Raw genomic sequence first — 27,580 nt, 5'->3', positions numbered from 1 at the left:
GCCCCTAGGTGTCCGCCCCGGCTGCCTGCAGCTTTCGGCCCAGCGCTGCCCGTTGGGAAGCGACGATGCCTGGGTCGGGCTGAACAGGCGCCGCCGGCTCGTCTGCCCGTGCGAGGTCGAGTCCGAGGAGCGGGCTTGGACCCAGGAGCCCCGGCGCCGGAGTCCGCGCACCGTGCACCGCGCATCGCGCACCGCGCATGGACGCGCCGGGGGACTGCGAGGGCCCACGCCTCCCCGGAGGTGACCGATAGCGGCACGGACGGACACCTCTCGGTGGCGTGGGTCCTGTTCCCTTTACCCACGATTGAATTAGCTTTAGCTTGGTTTGTTTCGGAGAGATTCGGGCCTGAGGGTGGGGTTCGGGTTAGAGCTTCTCTCTCTGCAAGGGGTTAAAGTTCAGGGCCCAGGAGAGAGAGTTCTCTCAAGACTTTTCTCCTCTGTAGCGCTGCTCTTATAAATTACCATGTGATTGGAAATGCATTCAAATTAGTATGCCATTAGACAAAGGTAAAACATTCCATTGTTGTTCCTCCCCTTTTAACTTTCACTTCCCTTCCTCATCTACTCCAGAAGTTTTACAAAGATTCTTGAGACTTCCTCATCTTGCACAGATTTCCTTTCTTTTCTTCTTTCTTTTTTTTTCCTGGACCGCAATGACAACCTCTGAAAAGTAGAGCAAACCAAGTACAGTCTTCTTCCTTAAATTTCTTTTTTTTCCAAACCATTGACCTTAAAAATGACTGATAGATTCGCTGAATATTTGAAACTGAGTAATTGACCTGTTGTCTTTAAGTTAGATGAAGATTTAGCCTTGGGAATCAGTATGAAAATGATCGGTGCAAAAGGCCAGTTATTAGTGTAAAATGTGTATTGATTTACCGATTTATGGGGCTTGTCTCTCCAGGAGCATTACCATTGTAAGATGTCATTTGCCAATTGAATATTTTAGCTTGTTTTCTCCCACTTACACTTCACTTGACTTCTACACCACTCCAGAATGCTTAACCCACAGCTAAGGTGACATGTTTAGAACACTGTTAAGTCCATGGAATGTATGAGGCTGGTAACTTCATTATAGTTACCTTATACTTTAGAGAGTAGCACCCTTTGGAGATCACCTGGTTGCCTCATCCTTCTTGAAGGAATTTACCAAAGGTGGAAGACATAGTGAAGGCAAAACAGGTTTCAGATGGTTTGATAAATTCTGCCCTGAAAATGAGGTGTTTTCAAAATGACAGTGTTGTACCAGATTTTGTGTGACATTTTATCAAATGTGGTATATTCAAAATAGCCCTTAGCTCAGCATATGTTATCTTCACATTGCACAGAAGTGACATGTGTCAACTTCAATCAGCAGTCCCAATTACATGCCTGTGACTGTAGCATGTTTGCATTTAAGGTGATGGCCCTCCAGGAGGTACAAGAGAGACATCCAGACAGCTTTCAAGAGAACAGCTTTTTGTGCTGATATCGGCAGCTTCCATTAACTTGGGTTCTATGATGTGCTATTCTATCCTTGGACCCTTTTTCCCCAAGGAGGTGAGACGTTTTAATATTGTTATGAACTCTAATTAAAAAAAAAAGCCCTTTGCATTATTTCATTTTACAGTATGTGAAATGTGAAACTCTGCATTTAGTAAAGATGATGCATAGAACTTCAGTAAACAGAAAGACTTCTAACAGAATATTTGACGCCAGATATAAAAACAATCCAGTCAGAAAGAATATCCTCTCGGGAAATAACTCACCTAAATATAACTGACCTTCTGAGGATTGCTTTGCTTACCATGTAGTTTTATAAATCTTTGTTTGGTTTCTGCAACTGAAACAAAGGGGGTGCTTTGAGTAACTGAGATTTGAGTGTTACTGCAAAAGGTCTGTGCTGAGACAGGAAGTCTGTCTCCTGGAGTTTTTCGCTTATTGATATTTTTGCAATTAGGAAGACAGGATCCACTAAATTCCCTTTTTCTGACTTGAATTTCTGATGGTATCTAATGGCAATGGTTTGTCCCAAGGAAGAATTCTGGTTAATACTGATTAGCTCTTTGTAATCATTGCCTTTTATGTAGTGTTAGGGTTTATAGTTCATGGCACAGACTCACAGGGAATTAACCCCTAGGGAATCCACCTGGAATCTGGAGGTGAGTGGGACATAGCATGAAACTATGGCTTGCAACTGGCTTGTTTGCATGGAGATGATATACCCATGTGTTTATTTTTTATTGTTTAGAATGTTTGTTTATTTATTTGGAGAGAGCGAGCAGGGGAGAGGCAGAGAGAAAGGGAGAGAGAATCCCGAGCAGGCTCCATGCTCAGCACAGAGCTCAACAAGTGGCTTGATCCCCCAAATGTGAGATCATGACCTGAGCCGAAATCAAGAGTCAGACACTTAACGGACTGAACCACCCAGGTGCCCCATCCGCCATTCTGCGTGTTACCAAGGAGAATGGATATGGTTTCTCTGCCAAAGGAACAATGTGACTCTGTACCCATACAGTGCTTTTTAGTTTTCAGTGTGATTTCCCACGCATTTATCCCATTTGGTCTTTGCAGCGACTCCCTAAGGCAGCGTAGTGAGAACGCCATCCGTCATGTTGTCAATGAAGACTCAGAAGTTCAGCGACTGGCTCAGTTCGATTCTATTTACTGAGTGGGAGCGGGAGGGGTAACCGTCTCCCACTCTAGAGTGTGCAGGCACTGGATGCATTAGGACAGAAAAAAGATCAGGAAAATGTCCCTCTCTTGTCTACCAGTTGGGAGTGAGACGATATGAAAAAACATTGGTCTTCGGAAAGGTAGCTCTCAAGGTGAACCACAGAGGCAAGGGTGTTCTAGGAAAGAAATCACTTGAGATAGTCATGGGATTAGCACAGGAAATAGCACGTTCTCCGGGAAAGCAGACAACTTGATGTGGCTTGAGCCTGAGGTGGAGTGAGGTCCAAGAGGCAGCAGGTCTGGGGAGGAGACAGAGCTAGAATGCAGGGGTCCTTACGCGTATGCCGGAGACATTAGTCGGTGAGAAGTTATCAGAACAAGACAGACTAGACTGATCAGTTTTGGGATTTGGAAAATATAATGATGGGTGGAGCCTGCAGAGTTAGGGCAGAGAGGAACTGGAGGAAGTAGAATGATGCCCAGTTAGCAGGGCATTTCCTGGCTGAAAACTGGGCAGCTGGCTCAACCTTCAGGGCACTAGAGCAACTAATGTTAGCTTCTGCTTAGTGGAATGCACACAAAGGAACACCAGACTACAGATGTGTGTCTTTTGATTTTGTTAATAATTTTTCCAATCCCTTTTAAAAAAAAATTGACAAAATGTTGACGTACCATGTTAGTTTCACGTCTACAACATAGCAAATACTCAATTCTGTGTATTATGCAGTGCTCACCACGGTAAGTGTAGTTACCATCTGTCAACATACAAAGTTATTACAGTATCTTTTAAGTTTAGTTATGTATTTTGAGAGAGAGAGAGAGAATGAGCGAGCCGGGGGGGGGGGGTGCAGAGAGAGAGACAGAGAGAGAGAGAATGACAGGCAGGCTCCACACTTTCAGTGGGGTGCCCGATGCAGGGCTGGAACTCCGGAACAGCGAGATCACGACCTGAGCCAAAGTCGGATGCTTAACTAAGCCACCCAGGTATCCTCAAAGTTATTACAGTATTATTGACTATATTCCCCATGCTATACTTTTAAGTTTTTGATTTAGTTTTTGTGCTTACAAGAGGGAAGGCTGAAGGAAAGAAAACAGAGGCAGGGAGAGAGCGCTCTAATTTTAGAAGGTCTAGATACAAAGAGTGGGCTCTTCCTTTTTGTTTCTTATTAGAACCCTGTGGTTGACAAATGCACTGGAAAAACTCACCCTTCCTCCTGCATGCTCTGTTTTCCTTCCTTCTAGCCAGAGCTAATTAGGCAAAGGAAAAACAGGGCCCTTCTTAAATTCTAGAGTAAGATTCCTATTTCTAGTCCTCCTTTTTCTGGCATCCTCTTTTGTTGTCACAGGATAACATGTGAACCAGAAATTGCTTTTAATAGCTCTTCTTGCTTACTGATGTGAAGCAGAGTCCACATTCCAAAAGTCATATTTAGCTGCTGCCGTGGAATGTGATTCTAGGATATCTGAAGTCACCATCCCGTCTCTACGGTGAACGTGGGAACCTGCTCAAGATGGAAACTGTCATGGCGTCTGTGACCCTATAAACTTTGCAAGTCTGTACCCTCATCTATAAAACGGGGCCCACTAAAAATATATCCTTTATTTCATTGTTGCTAGAAACCGTGTAAAACAGTGCTTAATAATAGAGATCCTGGCTCATAGTGGGGGGCCAGTAAATGTTAGTTGTGAGGCCATTATATAAGTAATGCCAAACTCTAGAATACTTCTCAGATCTATTAAGCAAAAAACGTGGATAATGTGGCTTGACCCATGAGTGTTCTTTCTACATCTTTATTGACTCCTTCGATGATACCTTCCCTCTGAGGTACCTGTTTTAGTTTGCTGGTGCTGCCATAACAAAGTACCACAAACTGGGTGGCTTCTGGAGCCACCAGTCTGAGATGAAGGTGTTCACGGGGTTAGTTCCTCCTGAGGACTGTGAGGGAAGAGTCTGTTCCTGCTTCCCTCCTTGGCTTATGGATAGCTGACTTCTCATCCCATCTGTCTACTTTTGGTTTTATTGCCCGAGCTCTTGGTGTCCAATCCAAGAAATCATCACCAAGACCAATGTCAAGAAGCCCCTCCTCCCCCATATTTTCTCTGGGGGGTTTGACAGTTTCAGGTCTTACGTTTAAGTCTTTTTGAGTTGATTTTGTGAGTGGTGTAAGATGGGGGTCTGACTTCATTCTTTTGTTGGTGCATGTCTCGTTTCCCCAACGCCATTTGTCAAAGAGACTACCCTTTCTTCGTTGTGTGTCCTTGACACCCTGTGGAAGATCAATGATCATATATGTGTGGGTTTATTTCTAAGGTCTCTAATCTGTTTCATATGTTTGTATTTATGCTGTTTTAATTCAGCTTTGCAATTTATTTTTGAAATCACAAAGTACGTTGCTGCCAGCTTTGTTTTCCTTTCTCAAGACTGTAAAGCTAACAGTTCTTTAGGGGTGTGTTGAGTGAATAGTTTCCATGTCAGAGACTAGGTTTTACCATAGTTTCCCTTCCTTTCCCATCCAGCTTATTTTAAAATAAGAATCTTTTAGGGGCGCCTGGGTGGCGCAGTCGGTTAAGCGTCCGACTTCAGCCAGGTCACGATCTCGCGGTCCGGGAGTTCGAGCCCCGCGTCAGGCTCTGGGCTGATGGCTCAGAGCCTGGAGCCTGTTTCCCATTCTGTGTCTCCCTCTCTCTCTGCCCCTCCCCCGTTCATGCTCTGTCTCTCTCTGTCCCAAAAATAAATAAACGTTGAAAAAAAAAATTAAAAAAAATAAAATAAGAATCTTCGAAAATTGCTACACAGATAAAGGTATAAGAAAACAACGCTCTGACCTGATAGCTCCATTTTTCCTCACTGATGCTAATTTGTCTGTCAAACTTTGTTTCCTTTTTCGTTTCTTTAAAGGCTGAAAAGAAAGGAGCCAGCAATACAGTTACCGGTATGATCTTTGGATGTTATGCTTTATTTGACTTGCTGGCATCTTTGGTATTTGGAAAATACGTGAGTATTAAAGTTCATGGGAACATTTTAAGTTTTGAAAGTTGTGTAATGACCTATTCTAATCTATAAGCCTCGAATTTCCATTGATTCAGAAATAACCACCATTATATTTTATGAAATATGCTCCTGTTGATAACTCCGTTCATAGGGTTGATTGATTTTTTTTTGTTTTTATTTTAATTTCAGTTGACATCAGTGTAATATTAGTTTCAGGTGTGCAGTGTGGTGATTCAACACTTCTATATAACCCCTTGGGCTCATCACAACAAGTGCCCTCCTTAGTCCCCTTCACCTATTTCACCCATTCCCCCCCCCCCCACTGCCCCCACCTCGTTGTGGTAACCATCAATTTGTTCTCTATAGTAAGAGTCTGTTGTGTGGTTTGCTTCTTTCTTTTCTTTTTTTTCTCTTTGCTCATTTGTTTTGTTTCTTAAATTCCACAGATGGGTGAAATCATATGGTATTTATCTTTCTCTGACTGACTTATTTTGCTTATCATAATGGGTTGATTGATCTTGTTTGCTTCTTCCATGTTTTTAAGCAATGTGTGTTGCCATTGAACTAAAGAATTATTATAATATTACATTAACTATATTTCCCAAACATATGTTTCCCAAATCTTGTATATTTCCTGATACAGTGGGTTTGTGTTTATCTGGATGTAGACTTGTAACAGTCGTCGATTTACCGACTCTTCTCTGACATTTATTATAGCTTGTACATATTGGAGCAAAATTTATGTTTGTGGCAGGAATGTTTGTCTCAGGAGGAGTTACAGTTCTCTTTGGGTAAGTCGTGCTCTGATCTGTTTGGGAGCTTGAACAGATTTCATAATTTATCTTCAGTTTAAAATGTTAATGAATTCTTTAAATCAGTCCGTCCCATTGATTGTCTGTTGAGGGCTCAGCGTGTAGCTATTGGGTGATTTAGAGGATGGGATTAGTGAAGGACAGAGTCTTCTAAGGGCTGAGCATGAAGTGGCTTCTGAATCTGTTCATTAGCACTGCTATGAGTGGGAGTGACAGAAACTTAACCCACTTTTCGGAGTCACAGATACATTTTGCCTCGAGCAGAGAAAGTGCAATAAAGAATGAGCTGGAGCACATCAGGACACACATATTAAAATACTGCCATCGGAAATCTATCTCCAGCTCCCAGTTTTGCTTTCCTCTTCTTGTGCTTTGTTCATGGACAAGCTGTCTGCTTGTGGTGGCAAGAATTCTCCAGCAGCTCCCAGAGGAAGAGAATGCCACTTTTCCTGGAATTCCAGGAGATTCACAGGATGGAGCCCCTGGCTTGATCTTTGTTGGTGACCTATCCCTGCATCAAGGTTAATGCAGGGGAGGGGGTACTCTGATTGGCCGGGCTTGAGTCATATGCTCACTTCAGAATGGTTCCCTCCATTGCTATTTCCAGGAAAAGGGAAAATAGAGGCAAAATAGCTGTGGAAGTTCTTAAGCTTAAGAATCCTTAAATCAGCAGCCTAGTGGCAAATAATATGGATGAGCCTACACAGCTTCTTGGGGAACATAGGAGAAGGAAGAGTGCTGTAAGATTATGGTGAAGTAAGCTAGGAAGCCTTCGTGTCAAACTAAGTGTTGTTTTTTTTTTTTTTCCTTTTCCTTTTTCTATTTTTTGGCAGGGGAAGGGGCATGGTCTTCTATTTTCTGCCCCACCCCCCTTTTCCCCCCCAAGGTTTGAGTCCTACCACTGAGGGATACCTGAAACTAAGAAGTCTTTCTTTTGTATATGTTCTGGTCAGAGTGATTCTACATATCTCAGAGAAACTAATTTAGTGTTATCATTTAAACGGCCAATTGCATCAACAGAAAAGGGCGACTAAACCGTCATTATGAATCGAATGGTTACCCATCTCCCCCCCAAAAAGAGACTTCCCTTTGTATAATAAAGCAATTGAAAACATTCACATTCTGAAGAGATTTATTATAATAACTGTGTTAGATGCTACTCTTTTCAGTGAGTAGCGGTAAAAAGGAAAACAACAACAACGACGACGACGACGACAAACCAACTTGGCATTTGAGAATTGTCTTGTTCTTTTTTAGTGTGTTGGACCAAGTTCCAGAAGGACCGGTATTTACCGCTATGTGTTTTCTAGTGAGAATAGCAGACGCAGTCAGCTTTGCGGCGGCAATAACTGCGTCTTTTTCTATTCTTGCAAAGGCTTTTCCAAACAGTGTGGCCACGGTGTTGGTATGTATTTTACGCGTTTTTCCTGTTTTCCTTTTAGCGTAGGCTCAAGTATTTGTTTGCCCTTCTAAGTTAAAGCTGAAATCCCTTCTTCTAGACCTGCCCTTTTTTTTTCTTTTCTATTTTCTGTGTTTTGGTTACCTTTTACCCCAATTACTGCTTCTAGCAGTGGGCTGTCACTGAACATACCATTAGTCTTATTTAGGTCTCTTCCTGGGTTTTGAGTCTACCACTTAAAAGAACAACACCTGCCCAGTAGTATTTTGTTGTCTCTCTGTAGCACAGATTGTGGCTGAGCTGCCGGAGGCATTCCTTTGCTTTAGAAAAGTCATCCCTAGTGGCCACTTGAGTATATACTAATGTCCTTCCTCTACTCTTCCTAGATTCGTAGAAGGAATCTTAGAGATCTTAAAGCCTTTCCCTGCCTCTGTGCCATATGCCGAGTGCTTTCTTGTTTTCCCCCAAACCCAGAACTTGGTAACATTGTATTAACATAATATATTGGCTAGGTGCCTGGATGCCTGGCCCTGGTGATGTACCAGATTTCTGTCCCAGCTCTTGGCTACTGCCTCCTTCACCCCAAGCAGGCTCTCTCCTGCCTGTCTCCTCTGGACCCATGCGTTTCTGAAGGATGTGTGGTTTGCATAGTAGACCAAATGCAGCCCTCCCAACAAATAATTGTCCTTGAGACTTCAGGGCCTCATCAGCTTAGTACCAAGAATTTCCTCCTTTGCCCATATTAATACTATAGCTTTGGCCATTAAGTACACTATTTGCTGTGGAGATCGTTATTTACTCCCATTTTAATTAAATATCTATATCTACAGCCGGCTAGCTAGCTGCTTAGGTTTATTTTGGGTTGTACAGCCATGTGGCACGCAGTGGTGGCCACTGTGATAGGCGTACTGCTTACATTTCCCAGAAACGGTTTTGGAGAACATGAGCCCATTGACGTGCTTTGTAAAATAAGGTTTTGTGGGTAAAATGTTTGGAGCACATGTCCCTTCCAACTTAGAGACATCCAGTTCACGGGAGTGTATTAAGACTCCGAGAAATCCTGTAGTAAAGATATTTTCCCCAACTCAATTTGACTATGGCCACACTTTTTAACTCTTAAAGAGCTGCCGTTCTGTGGAACACTCTGGAAGGTGCTGCCCAAGAAACTCCTGTGACGACGACAGGAGTCCATTTGATTTTCTGATCGACAGGGGAAATTAATGTTGCCGTACTGAGTTTCTGTATAAAAACTGTGGCCAAAAACTGACACCCTAACACGGTGGTTGTTCTGGATGGCTTCGTGGTGCTTAAGTGGAGAATTCCTGTATTCTTTAGGAAATTGAAAGTTACCAATGGAGTACTTTCGTGTCCTCTCTGAGGTCTGAGGGAGGATGTGAGGTTGTAAACCACAGTCTCTGTTTCACACCCCTAAAGACTACATTGATTTAAAATGGCGCAATTTCTGTAAGAGTTTTTTAATGGTAAAATATTTCCCGTAACACCGTTTTGTTTATTTTAATTTTAATAAACACCTTCTACATGGTACAAAATTCAAAAGTTATAAAAGGAAATAGAGGATAGAGTGAATGTATTCTATATGTTACTTTTCCTCAAGCTTCATAGACCCACCTGTTGTCCAGGCATCCAGTCCAACATCGTTCTCCCAGAAGGCAACAGGGATTATCGGTTCCTTCTAGAGTGATTCCATGTGTGTATGAACATGTATGTACACGCTCACACAAGTGCACACACACACGCAGGGCATGATTCCTTCCCCCTTTGTTTTCTTTATACTCGTGGTTGCATACTCTCCACGCTGTTCAGAACCTGGCTGATATGCTAACAATGAAACCATCTTGGAGATCTTTCTATGCCTATGGGTGAAGAGTTTCTTACTCTTTACCTCCCTTTAGTAGCAGTATACGGTACTTCACTAGATGGAGGTAACATACATCCATAGTTTCTTCAAATTATCAATGAATATTTAGATTGTCTACGTATTTTCCTGGTGCAAACAGTGCTATAACACACAAGCTTGTGCATACACCATGTCTCATCTTTACGGTTCCCCATATAAATTCAATTCCCAGAATGGCATTCTGGGCCAGAGAGTATGTGCGTTTGTAATATTGATAGATTTGCCAAATTACCCTCCTGTGTTCACTCACCAGCCGTGTCCAAACGTGCCTCTTTCCTCACTTTGCTGCCCCCGCGGAGCGTTTGATGGGTGATGGGTAAAAATTGTTATCTTGTGGTTTAACCGTTTACTTTTTTTTTTTAAAGTGAGGGTGAGCTTTCTTTTACATGCCTGAGACGTATTTGCATTTTCTTTCACGTGTCAATAGTCTGTTTGTAGCATTTGCTCATTTTCCTATTGGGTTGTTCATTTTTCCCCCATTGATTAGTATTAGCTCTTTTGATATATTTGGGGAAATTAGTCCTTTGTCAGTGTTTTTTTTTTTTTTTTTACTATTCTTCATTTGTCTTTTTTATGTGCTTAACATCCATAGTTTTTTCACATTTTCATGTAATTAGATTTATGATTCTTCTGTGTCTTCTGAGTTCTATGTCATAATTAGAAAAACTTCCCCACCATAAAAAAAAAAAAACCTCCTCCCATATTTCATTTTTCTAGTACTTCTGTGGTTTCAATATGCATGTTTAAAGTTTTGGTTCATCTTGGGTTTGTGTGGGTTTGGGTGTGTAAATTGTGAAGTGGATAGCCTTTTTCTCAATTAGCGTCCATTAAATCTTTATTTGTGAATTCTTCAAACCAACTGTATTGACTCAATTCTCTTTTTTTCCCCCATTTTTAGGGAAGTCTTGAGATTTTTTCTGGCCTGGGACTAGTGTTAGGGCCCCCTTTAGGTGGCTTCTTGTATCAATCCTTTGGCTATGAGGTGCCTTTTATCTTTCTGGGATGCATAGTTCTGCTGATGGTACCACTCAACATGTACATTTTACCTAATTATGGTAAGACTGCATTTATTACTCACTTTAAGAATCTTAAATTGAAGTATTTTTATACATGTATACGGGACCAAGTTAACAGTACTCACTTTCATCTTGTATGCTCCATGGTAGATTTCTAGAGTACCCTGAAAGAGCTGATTCTCTTTTGAGAAATGTTGCTGTAGGCAGTTTATTGAATTTCTATATATTACAATTTTTTTCTGACCTTTAGAACTAACGAATACTTAATTCCTTGTCATAAAACATCACCATACAAAGTGTCCACCAGAGGTGTTCTTGGACTTAATTGTTTCAGAATGACGAGTTACCAAGGGCCACACATGGCACTGTCTTCCTGGAAGGCCACCACACGGGAGGGCAAGGCCTGACCTTCTCCCCAGTGGTCCTCCCAGCTGCCTGTGATGCACAGCCCAAGTACAAGGACACAGGGCCACATCAGGCAGTAATGGGGGTCACTCTGGCTTCAAACCTTCACACCCCATAAGAGTCAACCTATCCTGTAGCAACTCCCTGGACATAGCTCTCAGGATCACCATGAGGGACGCGCCGGGTACAAGAGTCAGAACACTCAGGGAGGCACAAATCATGGTGTGCAGGTTCATGTACAGTTTCTTCTGTACCAGGCAAGGGTTATTCTCACTGTAAGCAAGATTGCCAAGTGACATAGCTGGCATTTTACACTTATCCGATGACGAAGGGAACAGAGCTAGAGAGCTAACTTGAAGGCTAGAGAGGAGAGAGCCAGAGAATGTTTCTAGAGAGGCACCACCATGCTGAAACATGTAAGACAGTGGTTTCTACTTGTGAGAAGTACAACTACTTCTTCTACTGTGGTTTCTGTGGTTAAGCGTCCTGGTTGCTTGGTTCACAGATGAACAATGGACCGATAATCAAGACACTGACACCAGGTCACATTGTCATGGAGCAGGGAAAAGAGTCACGTTCGCCCTTTACCACACTGTATGGGGGAAAGACTGTGTTTATTAATTAATGGTAGGGCAGGGTGTTTAGAACATGTGTGATTAGGCACTGGACCGGCCCCAATATCTGTTTCTCCTGGAGTCCTGGCCTGCTCCCCTCGCCTCCTCCCTCCCCCGACAATCTTTTGCGGTCCCCTCTGGTTGCCACCAGCCTAGTTACTTGATGGTCATTTCTCTTCATTTCTGTTAATCCTCAACTAAAATCTCCCGGCATTTTCATTGAACTCAACAAAGTCCCAGTTAGCTATATTTCTATGAACAAACTTTTTGGCAAACACTGGTTATCTATGGAAGGACCTTCTATTTAGATTGAATGGAAAAACCTGGTATTAATAAAAAGATCTCTGAGATTGATAATGTAAAGCCTGTAAGTATAGGTTTAGGTGTTCTCATTAAGGAGTACTTTTTAAAATTAGTGTTTTGGGAGGCACCTGGGTGGCTCAGTTAGTTGAGAGCCCAACTCTTGATGTCGGCTCAGGTCATGATCCCAGGGTGTGGGATCGAGCCCTACATCGGGCTCCACTCTGAGCGCAGAGCTTGCTTCGGATTCTGTCTCCCTTTCTTTCTCTGCCCCTCCCCGATTCACACATGCACTCTCTTTCTCTCTCTCAAAAATGAATACATAAATATTTTAAAAAATGGTTCATTAAAAAAATAAAAAAGTTAAATAAAATTAGTGTTTTGGGAGAGCTTATGGAGAGAAGCCTGACAATTAAATCGTCTTTTATTTTGATGATATTGGCAGAATTTTGTGTCCTACAAGTTCTACTCCACTCCTTTACCCCATTCTAGACTCATAGCCAACATCGTTCTAGAGTCAACTTTGGTCCCTCCCTCTCTCTCATCCTTTGTATCTGGGCATCAAGTCCCCTCTCCTGTACTGCTCTAAAGAAATATTTCTAAAGCACAGTCATGGACGTGCCGATCCTCTTATTAAAAATCTGTAAATCTGTGAAATGTGAGCCCTATCCTGAAAGCTGTGAGGAAGCTGTTGTGAGATCCCAGTAGAGGAGTCACATGATCTGAAACCTGTCCCTTTCGCATCCACTCTAATCCCTCCTCATCCTTCAAAACTTAACTTGTATTGCCTCTTCTGGGAAATCCTTCTGAAGCTTCTCGGTCATTGGAATAAGTGCTCAGTAAGTAGTGCTGCGGTGATCAGCATGCTTCCTGCCCCTTCACACCTGAGGGGGTCCCTGTTTCCCTCCCCTGCTTCCTCGCCTCTACCAGTAGCTTCCTGTGGCAGGCCAGGTCAACCAGAGGGTCATGTCTCTCTCAAAGAATATGTCAGAATTGTGGGGAGCAGAGAGAGTAATTGAGTAGCTTGGAAAAGCTCCTCATCTGTCTCTTAAAGCAGATAATCAGCCTAGGTTTTCATTAGTTGGGCTTCTGCAACAGTTTAATTAAACTCATTATGTATTTGTTGCTATGGACGTTCTTACATACTCTCATTATGATTTCTCATCTTTCCTGCTTTGGATTTAGAGAAGGGGGCCATTTCTGCCATAATAATTTATCTTCTAGCATAAATCCGTAATACCTTTTATATGCAAGTAAATGTAACCAATTCAAGTTGATCTTTTATAATTTATATCTTAAAGGTGACTAATGAACATCTTTAATAAACAATTCAAAATACTCGCCAAATGGAGTCTCCTTGCTGGCCCTACTGCAGCGAGCCACATGCTAGTGCTTGTCCGCTTTCTAAGTCTGTGCACTTTCTGTGGTTGAGCGTCGTGGACTGTTTAGCATTGAATATTTGGCTAATAATTAAGAAACTGACATCATGGTTTAACCGTTATCCCTTGTATCCTGACAAAGTCTAAATGTAGCACTTAAAATACTTGAACCGATCTTTGTGTTTCTTTGAATTTGTTCCATGCTAGGTCATTATTCACCAAGAATTAAGTAATGAAGCATGGTGGAGAAATGAGAGCATAACAGGGGCTAATCCTCATCCTCAAAGATCTTCCTTACCCAGACCTGGCCAGTATCATCTCTGGCCTGGCACTCCAACAGCCTGCTAACTGGTCCTCTTGTCTCCATTCTCCACAAGGCCACAGAGAGGTCTCTTTAAACCACAGATCTCATTCCTACCCCTCGGTTAGAATCCGTAGTGATTTCTCAGGCCTGTTAGCATGTTTTACAAAGTCTTGCATACCATGCTTCTGCAGTATGATCTCTCTCTCCACCGTGCTGGTGTCCCCTACTCTAATCTCCATCCTCTAGCTTTGCTTCTCTTCTTTCATTTCCTTCAAACTCAGAATAGTTTTCCTCACTGCTGAGTCTTGGAATGTACCATTCCTGGAATAATATGCCTGGATTATTCTTTCCTCCTTCTTTGCTTGCTCATCTTAAGCTCATGCTTTGGGCACCAACTTAGATATTACTACTTGAGGAAAGCCGTCTCTATATGGCTTTCTCTGTTTTTGTTGTTGTTGTTTGTTTTTGTTTTTGTTTTGTTTTAGCCAACTATCTGCTGTGCTTTGAAAGATTCCCTCCTAGTTCCATCCTTTTTCTCTCCACTCTTTACTGTAACTTCTCTGTGAGAACAGGGTCTGAGCTTGTCTTCTTTGTCTTTGTCTGCCCAGCATTTTGCATGGTACCTGACTCAGCAAAGATACGGCTCAGTAAATTAATGGGAAGACAGGAAAATCACCAAACAATAGTAAACAATGTAAAATGAAATGTGGTTTAGTTGCTAAAAGGTATGGTACAGAGCAGAAGTGCAGTAGGAAACAGAGGAAGGTAAGATTTGTGGAATCATTAGGTCCAGAGCCAGACCTCACAGAGTGAATAGAATTTGAAAAATTAGCAGGAGAAAAAAGAAAGGAATCATAGCATGTGACTGGAGGCTTGGATACAACAGTTCCTGTTGCTGGGAACAGTAAAGAATCTGGGTTACTGCAAGGGGGATGCTAGAAGTGAGGTCCGTGCTCAGTTGACCTTGAACGCCCATGTGATTTATGCATGATTCAGTAACACCCTTCTCAATCTGGTGCTTTCTTTGCCATCAGGAAAAAAAAAATTTGTCTGTGCCCTTTGATGAACTCAGATTTCTCCCTTCCTTGATAAAGCTTCTGGCTCTCCCCATGCACCAAATCTAACTTCATATAGTCTCTATCTCATTGGGGGGAAGGCCTCAACTTGCTTCAAAGTTATAACCTATAACCTAAGACCCCCTCTTCTCCTCACACTCTGATTCCAGTGGATTCTTTATCAATTTGAGAAATTGTCTTTAAGAAGACTGAATGTGGCTGCTAGGTGTGAATAATTTATACGCAAATGCAGACAATATGCAATTTTAGGCAAACTCAGAGGTGCAGTTATTTTGATTACCAGATAAAAGATGGCCTTACCAATTTCATTTTTCCAAATAGGTTAGAATTTTAATTACTCTTTTTTGGATTTTTTACCCTTAGACTCTGATCCAGGTGAACACTCATTCTGGAAACTCATCACGTTACCCAAGATTGCACTTATAGCCTTCGTCATCAACTCCCTCAGCTCGTGTTTTGGCTTCCTTGATCCTACTCTGTCTCTCTTTGTTCTGGAGAAGGTGAGTAGCCTGCTTGTCAGAGAGCTCTGCATTGTAGAAGGTGGGTGCACTTGCTTGCTCTGGGGCCCCCTCTGTAGAAAGAGTCCGAGTGGCTGTGAGGAGACAGAATGAGATCTACACCCCAACACAGCCTGTCCCCTCCCTCTGTGACATCCCTTTCACCAGGGGTCTGATTCAGGGCAAGTGAAAGAAGCTTTTCACCAAGTGGCCCAAACATTGGTCTCCTTTTCAAGGTCTTGCTTGAGTCATCACATGTCTGGCTTGGGAATTATCCTGAGTGCTTAACAAGGACACTTTTCCTCTACTTGTTTGAACTCCAGTGAAGCATTTGGGGTACTCCATAGCTCATTTAATGTTCTTCACTAACAGGTCCCCTGTGGGTCCACTTACTTTTTAGGCTGTTACATATAATTGAATGACTATGAAATATATTAATCTGGGATGGTAGAAAGGAACCAAGACGACGACGACTTCTTCTTCTTCTTCTTCTTCTTCTTCTTCTTCTTCTTCTTCTTCTTCTTCTTTTTTAGTGCTGGAAAATAAATTCTGAATGTAAAGGGTTGTTGTAGAGATTTGCTCTTAGATATTTCTTTTCCTTTTCTTCTTTTTTTAATTTAGAGAGAGAGGTTAGAGCACGAGTGAGGGAGAAGGGCTGAGGGAGGGAGAGAATCTTTAGCAGTTTCTGTCCTCAGTGCATAGCCTGAAGTGGGGCCCAGTGTGGGGTTCGATCCCATGACCCTGGGTTAATGATCTGAGCTAAAGAGTCGGAGGCTTAACCGGCTGAGCCATCCAGGCGCCCCACTCTTAGATATTTCTGAAAAAAGGATTATCAATGATGTGATAAAGTACATGACCAACTCTGGTAGTTAATTATAATGAAGGATTAACATGTGTTTATCAAGGTAGAAATCTAATTGCGGCCCATGCTGGCTTTATGTGAGGTACTGGAATTAAAAAAGCAGTTACCAGAAACACAATTCCTCAACGGCACTAGGGACGGTTTTGTGTTTGTGAAATATCCAAAAAGATAAACGTGGACACTGTCATTTTGGTGCCTTGCCCAAGACTTAGAAAATAATATAATATCTTGTTTAAGCAGTGAGCATCCATAAGGTAACAAGAAACATATTTATGAGGACACATTCCAGTCACATCAACAGTGTATCTCTCCAGGAGTCATTTTTGTATATTCTCAAGAATTTCTGCCCACATGAGGAAAAAATATCTTAGCCAACGTCTGGTAAATCCCAGTTGTGCATGTCTATTTCATAAGAAATCTTTACAAGTGTCATTTTCTAAATACACTTAGAAATACATCTTTGAGGGGCACCTGGGTGGCTCAGTCGATTGAGCGTCCGATTTCGGCTCAGGTCATGATCTCACGGTTCGTGGGTTTGAGCCCCGCCTCGGGCTCTGTGCTGATGGCTCAGAGCCTGGAGCCTGCTTCAGATTCTGTGTCTCCCTCTCTCTCTTCCCCTGTGCTGCTCATGCTCTGTCTCTCTCTGTCTCAAAAATAAATAAAACATTAAAAAAAAATAAAAAAAAATACATCTTTGAGTTTTCCTGTTTTTTTATAGAAAGTTTTTTTATCCTATTGCCATACTTCTGACTTTACATCATTGTTTGAATTGACAGTTCACTGTCCAGTCACTGGTGACCCAGCCTTTTAGGCTGCGAGGGCTCCATGCTGTCTTGACCAGTTATAAAACTGGAAGAAGACATCTCTGACTTTTTTCTTCCTCCTCGTATCTTTAAGGGACTAATTTGTCATAAAGTTGTTGAAATGTACATGGACTCCTATATAAATCTCACGTGCTTACTTAACAAAATCAGTTAAGGAAATTAAGGAAACGAAAACAACTCAGTTAACCAAAGAAAGGTGTTTGTATCATGCTGGTAATAGTAACAATATCACAGAGTGATGTGGTTAACTTACTGTTTTAAAAGCCTTTTGTAAAGTGTCATACCATGTAATTCTTTAAATTAGATATTAACATCCCTTTGAAATGGATAAAATAGATATTATCCTCCGGGTTTTTCACATCAGTATACTGCAGTCCATGGACGGTAAGCATCGCCTTGTTGCTTATTAGAAGTCAGATTCTCTGGCCCCATCTCATACCTTTTGAATCAGAAATTCTAGGTCTGAAGCCTAAGAACCTTTTTGTTTTTTTCCATCCCTTGAACCAAGGCATGTTAGCACTTGGATCCAACTAAGAAACCCATTTAACAAGTTCTCTGGGAGGTGCCTCGGTGGCTTAGTCAGTTAAGGGACCGACTGTTGATTTCTGTTCAGGTCATGATCTCAAGGTTCAAGCCCTGTGTCTGGCTCTGTGCTACTTGGGATTCTCTCTCTCTCTCTCTCTCTCCCTCTCTCTCTGTCCCTCCCCTGCTCTCATGCTCGCTCTCTCAAAATAAGTAAACAAACATTAAAAAAAAAAGTTCTCTGGGTAATTCTCATGCACATAAAGTTTATGCAGCACTGGTTTAAACGTAAAAGTATATGTAAAAATACTATGGTTCATAGAAACAAATTTATACGTACAATATCAAATGCTGCAAAACAAGATATCTAGGACTTTTGACCTCCGATTAGATTTTTCCCCCTCATAAAGAAAAAGTAATCCATTTAAAAAAGTAAGACCAAAATTAGGAACGATGCTAAGTATTAATAGTGGGCTCATGGTAGATAACAAGAGCTGAAGAAGTGTGTAGAAAAGATTCATGTGCGGGGCACTTGGGTGGCTCAGTCAGTTAAGTGTCCAGCTCTTGATTTTGGCTCAGGTCATGATCTCACGGTTCATGAGTTTGAGCTCTGCATCGGGCTCTGCACTGATAGCACGGAGCCTCCTTGAGATTCTCCCTCTCCCTCTCTGCCCTTCCCTGCCCATTCATTCTCTCTCTCTGTCTCAAAATTAATAAATCAACTTTTTTTTTTAAAAAAAGAAAAGATTTTTGTTTATGTAAAAAAATGACTTAATGGTGTAACTCTAATAAAAAATTTCTTTTACAGTTTAATTTACCAGCTGGCTACGTGGGACTGGTATTCCTGGGTTTGGCACTATCCTACGCCATTTCTTCACCGCTGTTTGGTTTACTGAGTGATAAAATACCAGTACGTACACTTAACCTACGTTTGAGAAACACCCCTGTGTATTTAGATTGGTGAGCTTTCCAGCTGTACTTCTGGAACTCTAGAGGTCCATTGATTAGAATTGACATTCAATTTTTTTTAAAAAAATTAGCTTATTACTATTTAATTGAGAAATAAAATTGTAAGATATTTAAAGTGTGCATCATGGTGATTCGGGATCTGAATACGTTGTGAAAGTATGTCCTCTGTCAGGTTAATTAACACAGCCATCACCTCTGTATTATCTGTTTTTTGTTTGTTTGTTTGTTTGTTTTTATTTTTTTTAATTTTTTTTCAACGTTTTTATTTATTTTTTGGGACAGAGAGAGACAGAGCATGAACGGGGGAGGGGCAGAGAGAGAGGGAGACACAGAATCAGAAACAGGCTCCAGGCTCTGAGCCATCAGCCCAGAGCCCGATGCAGGGCTCGAACTCCCGGACCGTGAGATCGTGACCTGGCTGAAGTCGGACGCTTAACCAACTGCGCCACCCAGGCGCCCCTTGTTTTGTTTTTTTACTTGAGGTGGTGAGAACACTTAAATTGTACTATATTCAATTTTTGGAGTTGATGGAGAGGTTCCCATGTCTTGCAACCTGCCATCACTCAGAGAACATTCACTTTTAATTGCTTCTTCTGGGGGAAAGGGGTCTGTGCTAACAAGGCTGTTGAAAACTATTGGATTAGACTCTCTAAAGGATGAAACTCACTTGATGCAAAATACACGGATTGGCCTTAATAATTAGGGCAGGGGGCGCCTGGGTGGCTCAGTCAGTGGAACGTTCGATTCTTGATTTCAGCTCAGGTCATGATCTCGCGGATGGTGAGTTCAAGCCCCACATCGGGCTCTGCACTGACAGTGCGGAGCCTGCTTGGGATTCTCTCTCTGCCCTTGCCCCACTCACGCTCTCTCTCAAAAATAAATAAGCATTTAAAAAAATAAAATAATTAGGGCAGAGTCCCTAATTAGGACTCGGTCAGACTGAGAGGAGATAATTTAGTTTCTTTTCTGTGGGAATGAAAGGGGTGGCTACATAAATGCACATTGCTTATCCTGTAGCTATCCTGATAGAAATTCCCTTCTGTTCTCCTTTGCTTAGGTCTAAACCATTCGCTCCAGATGCTGGTAAACAGTACTAGTAAGTACTGTTAACCAAATACCAAGCTTCTGTGGCTTTAGTGCTTTTCACTTGTTTGCATTTCCTCTCTTTGTTAAACTTGCATAAATATTTATCACAACCTAAATTACATAGAGTTTACTTAGTAACCCAGGTGACAAAAAGCAAGTGTCTTAAACAGTGATTGGAGCTTGTTTTAAGACAGTCTTATTTAACTGAGCAGCTATTTTACCCCTAGAATTTTCAGCCTGCATTCAAGTAGTTTAAAAGGAGTAATTTTATTGGGTGCTTTTTAAATAGTGTGAATTTTTCAGGTACTGTATCTACCAGGTGGTTCCCTGTGCTGACTGTTTTTTTATTTTTATGTATTCTACTTATTTAAAAAAATGTTTTTAAATGTTTATATTTATTTTTGAGACAGGGACAGAGCATGAGCAGGGGAGGGGCAGCGAAAGAGGGAGACACAGAATCCAAAGCAGGCTCCATCCAGGCTCTGAGCTGTCAGCACAGAGCCCAAGGCGGGGCTCAAGCTCGTCAACTGTGAGATCATGACCTGAACCGAAGTTGGACGCTCAACCGGCTGAGCCACCCAGGCGCCCCAATTGTATTTATTTTTTTAAATGCTTATTCATTTTTTGAGAGAGAGAGAGAGACAGAGAGAGAGCGAGTAAGAGAGGGGCAGAGGGAGAGAGGGAGACAGAGAATCCAAAACAGGTACCAGACTCTGAGCTGTCAGCACAGAGCCCAACATGGAGCTTGGACTCATGAACCTGAGCCTAAGTCAGATGCCTAACCGACTGAGCCGTCTAGGCGCCCCAGGATGGCTGCTTTTTAAATTGTTACTTTGAGGATAGTTCATCATGTGTAAAATCTACAGTACACTCCCTTCCCAAGGAATCCTTGTCCTTAGAAACTCCCTATCTTGGGGTATATTGTCTCGCTTTTCTGTTTACCATCTACCCATTTTCTCTCAAATGTAAAGTTTCATTTTCTTCAATGCATTTGGATTTTTAAATGTCAGGGCTTGTGTTCTTCAGTGATTTTGTGTATATGCTTTGATTGTGGAGGGGCTTTACCTCTCAGGGGTTTTTCGGGCTCTCCTTCTCTTTACCAGCATCTCAGGAAATGGTTTCTGGTTTTGGGAAACATAATCACAGCCGGATGCTACATGCTCTTGGGACCTATCCCGGTCTTGCACATTCAAAGGTAATGTTTATTCCTTCTTCTGTATTTTTGGCTGAATAACATTAAGAATTACTACAGAAATTTTTTGTGTGCTGCTGGTATGGTTTCGTATTTTGAACCTTATTATTTAAATAACTACCTTGATTTAGGACTCTATTGAATTGTTGGGTTGGACTGGCAGTATTCTACCTTACCAGAAGGTGGCACTGCTACAAGCAGATAGAAAATGCATCATCACGTCTGGATCAAATGCGAAAACCGCTTCTCCCTTTGTGTTTCAATTGCATGCTTATTTGTACTTTATTTTGAAAATAGCATTTGTTGCCGCCTCCCTTTGGTTGATAGCTGTTAAAACGTGTTTTTTTTTTTTTCCTACTCTTTCTCAATCCTTGAGTCTGGGATCAAGTCTTTTTTTTGTTTGTTTGTTTCTGTATCATTCTTAGCATGTGGTACCGGCTCATTGGAGCTTGTTAAGGGTAATGTATTTGCTAAAATAAAGGAAGCTTAGAGCTTTTCAGCTGGTTCTGGGATCAAGTGTGGCAAGGATTTCAGAGTCCTTCACATTTGGGTTTGCATTTTGCTTTGCCACTTACGAGGTATGTGAACTCCGGCAAATCATTTAGCTTCCGAGAGCCTTAATGTTCTTATCTCCAAAAAGGAGCTGATGATGGTGCTTACTTGGCAGAATATTGCTGCAAGGATTCAATGGGGGTAATGGATGTTAAGCCATTGGCACAGTGCAGGAAGCCGAGCAAATTAGTTTCCTGCCCCTTCTTTACCAGTTCCCTTCTATGCCATTTTTTTTTTTCTGTCCATTGAATTTCAAAGCCAAGTGATTGAAGGAGCGGCGTTAACATTTAACCAATTTTGAAAAGATTCCGTATGGTGATAAGAGGGCATGTGATATATGTGACCAAAGAAATTGAGGTATCGTGGTGAATTGATTCGCCACCCCCCTCAAAGTGGGAGGAGCCAGAGGGTGCTGTCTCTGAATGAAGTGGGATCAGATGGGAATGAGGCCGACTAGTGATGCCATCTCGGAAGCACGCTTCTCTGGGATTCGGCCTGCCCTCCTTAACTTGAGCCCTGTGTCTATCAACATGCTCATGTTGTTTTGTTTTGTTTCTTTTTCCAAAATTCTTTTGCAGTCAGCTCTGGCTGCTGGTGCTGATATTAGTCTTGAATGGCGTCTCTGCTGGAATGAGTATCATTCCAACCTTCCCGGAGATTCTCAGTTGTGCATAGTAAGTTACCTCTGTGCTTGTGGAGCTGTGTTGCAAATAGCAGTGAGCATCACAGGCTTTCTTGAATTTCTCAATTTTGTAGGATGTTGGATTTTTTTTTCCACAAGGCCAAATCTTCATGATTTTATGTCACCCAATATTCTGATATAAATACTGCATGCAATAATACTGTAATTGAAATGAAAATACAGTAAAACCTTGGTTTGTGACCAAAAACATGCTTATAATCCAAAGCACTTGTATATCAAATCGAATTTCCCCTTAAGAAATGATGGAAACTCAGATGATTCGCTCCACAACCCAAAAATATTCATATAAAAATGATTATAATACTATAATATAATACAAAATAATAAAGCACAAAATATAAAGAAAGATAAACAAATTAACCTGCACGTACCTTTGAAAACCTTCATGGCTGGTGTGAGGGAGACGAGAGAGGAAGGTTATTGTGTAGAATGACTTTCACTATCACTAATGGAATCACTGCTATCTACTGGCTCAATGGAATCTTGTTTTTTGTGTTTTTTTGTTGCAACTTTAACAAGGAACCTATCCAATGACACTTGCCTTTGCCTCTTTTTGAGGAAATGTGACATTGCATTGATGATCACCCACAGTCTTGCAGTGAGAGAGAAGAATCATTGCCTCAGTTGTGATCCTGTCCCATTCATGGTCACGTGCTACTCTTGTTGCAAGACAGTCGCTCATTTATCAAGTTAAAATTTGTGAGAAATGTTTGCCCGTCTTACAGAACACTCGTAGAACAAGTTACTCGCAATGCAAGGTTTTACCGTATATGGTAATATTATACAATGATGGGTAAAATGAGTTGTGGATGGAGGCTTGGCTTGGTTGATGCCTAGGAACAGAAACACTTTTGAAAAGCTCAAGCACAACGGAAAGTCCTCAGCATTGTTTCCTTCTCACGGAGAAGGTCCATACATGGGCACACAATGACCAGGTAAAATGATTCTAGTCCCTTTTCCAGTGCGGGGTCGGGAGAGGGGGCAGCTCCCACACCACCAAGCAATTCTCCCAAACCAGCTAGGTGTCCTACAATGCAACTCCGTTCTGAGACTATCCATCTGGTGATATGATCAGATCCCACAGGTGAGGGACTCCGTCCCACAGATTGCCCTCTGCTTCAGGTGCTAGTTACAAGTTCACATGTGCTTCCGACTGACTGGCCCGTGCATCAGAGGTTCCCTTGACGACCTCCTTAGATTCAATTAATCTGCTAGAGTGACTCACAGAACTCAGGAATCCAGCGTACTCGTTAGATTCAGTGATTTGTTACAAAAGAGATTAAAGGATACGAATCAACAACCAGACGAAAAGACACAAAGAGTAACCTGAACAAAGGAACTTCTGTCCTTGTGGGTTTTGGAGCCCTGGCACATTGGCATGTGGAAAGGGTCTGGTTTACCGACTCAGCAGCTCTCTCGCCCTGTCCTTTTGGGATTTTTGTGGACGCTTACGTACTGCTGATTGGTTAAATCACTCACCATTGGCCATTGATTCCATCTCCAGCCTGGCCCCTCCTCAGAGGTGGGGGGGTTCTGGTCTTGGGGTTGGAAGTTCTAACCCCTCTAATCACATGGTTGACTCTCTGGGCAACCAGCCCCCTAAAAGCCACCACATGAACATAACAAAAAAGGTACTTGAAATTGTTTTAATCACTTAGGAAATTCCAAGGGTGTTATGGGTTCTATGCTGCAAACAGGAGGGAGACCAGATATATATTTCTTATTATGAATCACAGTCTCGTGCTGGGTATTTGTCACTTGGCCATCGGTGTTGTTTACTAGGCATGATGGTAAAGAACACCATGTGAACTAGAGCAGGGAGGAGATCCACTGGGTTGACTCAGTATTCTCTGAGGAATAATGAGTTGCCTTCGTGTTTTCTAAAAGTTGCCCATTATTCTCTTTACATGTTCATCTCACTTTAAGAATTTCTTAGGGGCGCCTGGGTGGCTCAGTCGGTTGAGCGTCCAACTTTTGCTCCGGTCATGATCTCACGGGTTCGCGGGTTCGAGCTGCACGTGGGCTTGCTGCTGTCAGCAGGGGGCCCACCTCTGAGCCTCTGTCCCCCTCTCTCTGGCCCTCCCCTGCTCACCCTCTCTCTCTCAAAAATAAATAGAACATAAAAAAAAAAAGAATTTCTTAACTATGTATTTTTATGAGACTTCATGCAAATGGGTCATGATTCTTAATATCATGTTTTAGATATGCAGTAAAATTATTTTTAGAAAACCATGGAGGTAACTATGAAAATTCCTTCAGATTAGATTAGCTTTTGTCTTAGAGACGGAGTGTTCTGTCTGTTGGTTTTGTTCAGATTATTCCCAGTCTCTTTAAAAAAAAAATGTTTTTTTAACGTTTATTCATTTTTGAGAGATAGAGTGTGAACAGGGGAGGGGCAGAGAGAGGGAGACACAGAATCCGAAGCAGGCTCCAGGCTCCGAGCTGTCCGCACAGAGCCCAGCACAGGGGTTTAACCCACTATCCAGGAGATCGTGACCTGAGCCAAAGTCGAACGCTTACCCCAGTGAGTCACCCAGGTGCCCCCAGATTATTCCCAGTCTCTGAATTTATTTGTCACATACTGTTCTTTGCTTTCACGCAGGTTTCCCTGTCCATAACAGATCTACTCTTGTGTCTTTGCAGCGAAAATGGATTTGAAGAAGGATTAAGTACCTTGGGACTTGTGTCGGGGCTCTTCAGTGCCATGTGGTCAGTTGGGTGAGTAGCCATTTCGTTCACACCTGCAAGATGGAAAATACTATCTGCATTTGCCTGAAGAAACTGACACCGAGAGGTCTGATGAGGTGCCCAAAGGCACTTAATTCATTTAGGGCAGAGTTGGAGTCCTAACCCCACACCCTCTGACTCCAAGATCACTGGTTTATACCAGCAGTTTAATACCTAATCAAAATGGTCCCCATATACTTTGTCTTAAGTGACCTTTCTAAGTTCCTTTAACAGGTCATGTCTCAGTATTCTTCATTCATTTGTTTCGTTTTTATTCTTTGCTATTCCTGAGGAATAAATGTATGCTGGAACTGTAGAATATCTCAATAAATATGTGCAGACTTGAGTTATTTTAAATACAATTATTGAGAACAATAGAGAGAATCATATAAGGGTTCTTTTGCGTGCATGTCACGTTTTTAAAATTTTTATGTAAGGCACCAACTTTTTAGAAGCAGTTATAATTTTAGAATTGTTTAGAAAGCGTTAAACATCATCCTTATCGGGTAGAATTGGTTTTGTCGCACCCAGTGCTCCGTCCAGGAATTGGCTTCAGTCTTCAGTACTTACAGTTCCAATTTAATGAAGATCTATGATTGAGGGATCATGCGGCCTTTAGGAAATAATTCTTTTTTTTTTTTTTAACACTATTCAATACACTTTCTTCTTTTCTTAGTGCTTTTATAGGACCCACACTGGGTGGATTTCTTTATGAGAAAATTGGTTTTGAATGGGCAGCTGCTGTGCAAGGTCTTTGGGCTCTGACAAGTGTGAGTAGCCTTTTGTTTTCATCTTCCTGGCATTTGCAGAGAAGTGTGATTTGGAGCATTGGCATTAACTGCCCCTTTCATTGTGTCAAAGGGATTGGCGATGGGCTTGTTTTACCTGTGGGAGCACGCACAGAGAAGAAGGTATGGTCCGTTCTTGGGCTTATTTTTTTCCCTTTAAAAATCAGCCCTCGAAGCACCTGGGTGGCTCAGCTGGGTACCCATCAGATCTTGATCTCGGCTCAGGTCATGACCTCGCAGTTGGGTTCGTGAGTTGGAGCCCCTCATGTGCTCTGCATTGACTCGTGGAGCCTATTTGGGATCCCCCTCCCCCCCGACCCTCCCCTGATCATGTGCTCTCTCTCTCTCTCAAAATAAGTAAACATTAGGGGCTCCTGGGTGGCTCAGTTGGTTAGGCGTCCAACTTCAGCTCTGGTCATGATCTCACAGCCCATGGGTTTGAGCCCCTCGTCGGGTTCTGTGCTGGCAGCTCAGAGCCTGGAGCCTGCTTCGGATTCTGTGACTCCTTCTTACTCTGCCCTTCCCCCTCGCACGCTCTGTCTCTCTCTGACTCTCTCTCAAACATAAACATTACAAAAACATTAAAAAAAAAAAAAAGTAAACATTAAAAAAAGAAAAGTCAGCCCAGGGCAGTGGAAAAGAAATAGCCATTTTACGCCCTTCCTTCAGGCAGAAGATTTCTGGGCACTGTAAGCCTCATCACTTGGTAGATGGCATTTAAGGGGAAAGGCAGAGGTGTAGGTACTGGGTCTTTTTAAGATGAGAAATAGTAAGGTACTCCTCTTTTTCCCTTCAACGCAGATCTAAACTCCAAAATATCCTCGGCACAGAGGAAGAGCAAACTGCTCTCTTACCTGATGAAATCTAGCCTTAAGAATCCTGGATGGATACCCGTGGGGAGACTGATGGCTCCTGGCCTTGAACATCAAAGTTGAAAGGGGTTTTCTTACGATTACACGTAAAACTCCACAGACCCTACCTACACCACCATCCTGAAAGTCTCAACATATTTTTGGAGAATCCTGTGTTGGGCTTTCCTGAAAAGCTGGCCTGTTGAACCAGCCATGTGTGAGACATTAAGTGTGAGAAGAGCGGTTGAGAATCAGCAAGTTTGTGTTTTTAGGTGATCGAATTTGTCCGTCAAGAGGTTATTGACTCCAGGTCTCCTGATTCCTCTGTTTACTTTTTATTCTAAATGCACTAATTCTGTGAATGTACCTTTTCTTTATTAACAGGGAAATAAATGAATTAATTTGATATGCCTCAAAGTAGTACCAAGATTTCTCAAAATGTATAGAATAGTTACTGTGAAATCAGTTTTTAAAAGGCATGCTTTATCTGTGTCCTAAGAGTTTTGTTCTTTTCAAAAGGCAAAATTCCTTCCTCCCATGCAAAAGTTGCATAGTATTCCCAGGCCCTCAGCTCTTCTAGAAGTTTCGTTTGTGTGAGAGTTACAAGAATAACCTTTACTTTAGATTTTCCCTTTTGTAACGTACTTTATGAATTATGATCTGGATTTATAAACAATACTTAGTATAACATTACTCATTTCCCTTAATGTCTGTATTTCAGTTCTGTCATCTGTTTTTTGTTTTTTTTGTTTTTTGTTTTTTTTTAAACCTACTTCTGGTAGATGTATCCCATTCCCAAGCAAGTAAGCCCACAGGATTGCTTACTATATTTCAGGGAAGGGGTTTGTCTGACTTCACGTAAAATCTGTGCTGTTGCTTGAAGTGGGTGAATCCCTACTGTGTAGTTCTCATACCTTCTGCTGTGTTTCCATGGTGTAGTAGCCACGTTTATCCCCCCACCCCCCATTTTTTAAATAGAAGAAGTGTATTAATTCAAAAATATTTATTGAATGACTTCTCTAAACTGACAGTCTGTGACGTGCTAGGAATTGAGCTGTGATCAAAATAAACACAATCTCTGCTTTTTGGAACTTGGTGGATGGACAACATATAAATAAATACCAGACTCTCCCGTTA

At 41.9% G+C, this 27,580-nt stretch overlaps 1 protein-coding gene across 2 annotated transcripts; it reads left to right on the top strand.

The window, feature by feature from the left end:
- Positions 1-27,580, top strand: SLC18B1 (solute carrier family 18 member B1). Of its 2 annotated transcripts, none has more exons than XM_003986571.6 (14): positions 1-240; positions 1,400-1,539; positions 5,555-5,650; positions 6,365-6,438; positions 7,717-7,864; positions 10,675-10,831; positions 15,234-15,370; positions 18,384-18,485; positions 20,734-20,825; positions 21,953-22,048; positions 24,721-24,795; positions 25,481-25,574; positions 25,666-25,715; positions 26,394-27,580. In XM_003986571.6, the coding sequence occupies exons 1-14, from the start codon at positions 198-200 to the stop codon at positions 26,458-26,460; spliced, it is 1,371 nt and encodes a 456-aa protein (XP_003986620.1). In that variant the 5' UTR covers positions 1-197; the 3' UTR covers positions 26,461-27,580. The 2 variants fall into 2 exon arrangements, with proteins under 2 accessions (XP_003986620.1, XP_019686808.1); XM_019831249.3 differs by lacking the exon at positions 1-240 and adding an exon at positions 355-507.

The sequence above is a fragment of the Felis catus genome, chromosome B2 (assembly GCF_018350175.1).
Source record: "Felis catus isolate Fca126 chromosome B2, F.catus_Fca126_mat1.0, whole genome shotgun sequence".
In the NCBI taxonomy this organism is placed as follows: Eukaryota; Metazoa; Chordata; class Mammalia; order Carnivora; family Felidae; genus Felis; species Felis catus.
The sequence above is the reverse complement of the archived record's forward strand: the minus strand, read 5'-3'. Positions and strand labels throughout refer to the sequence as shown.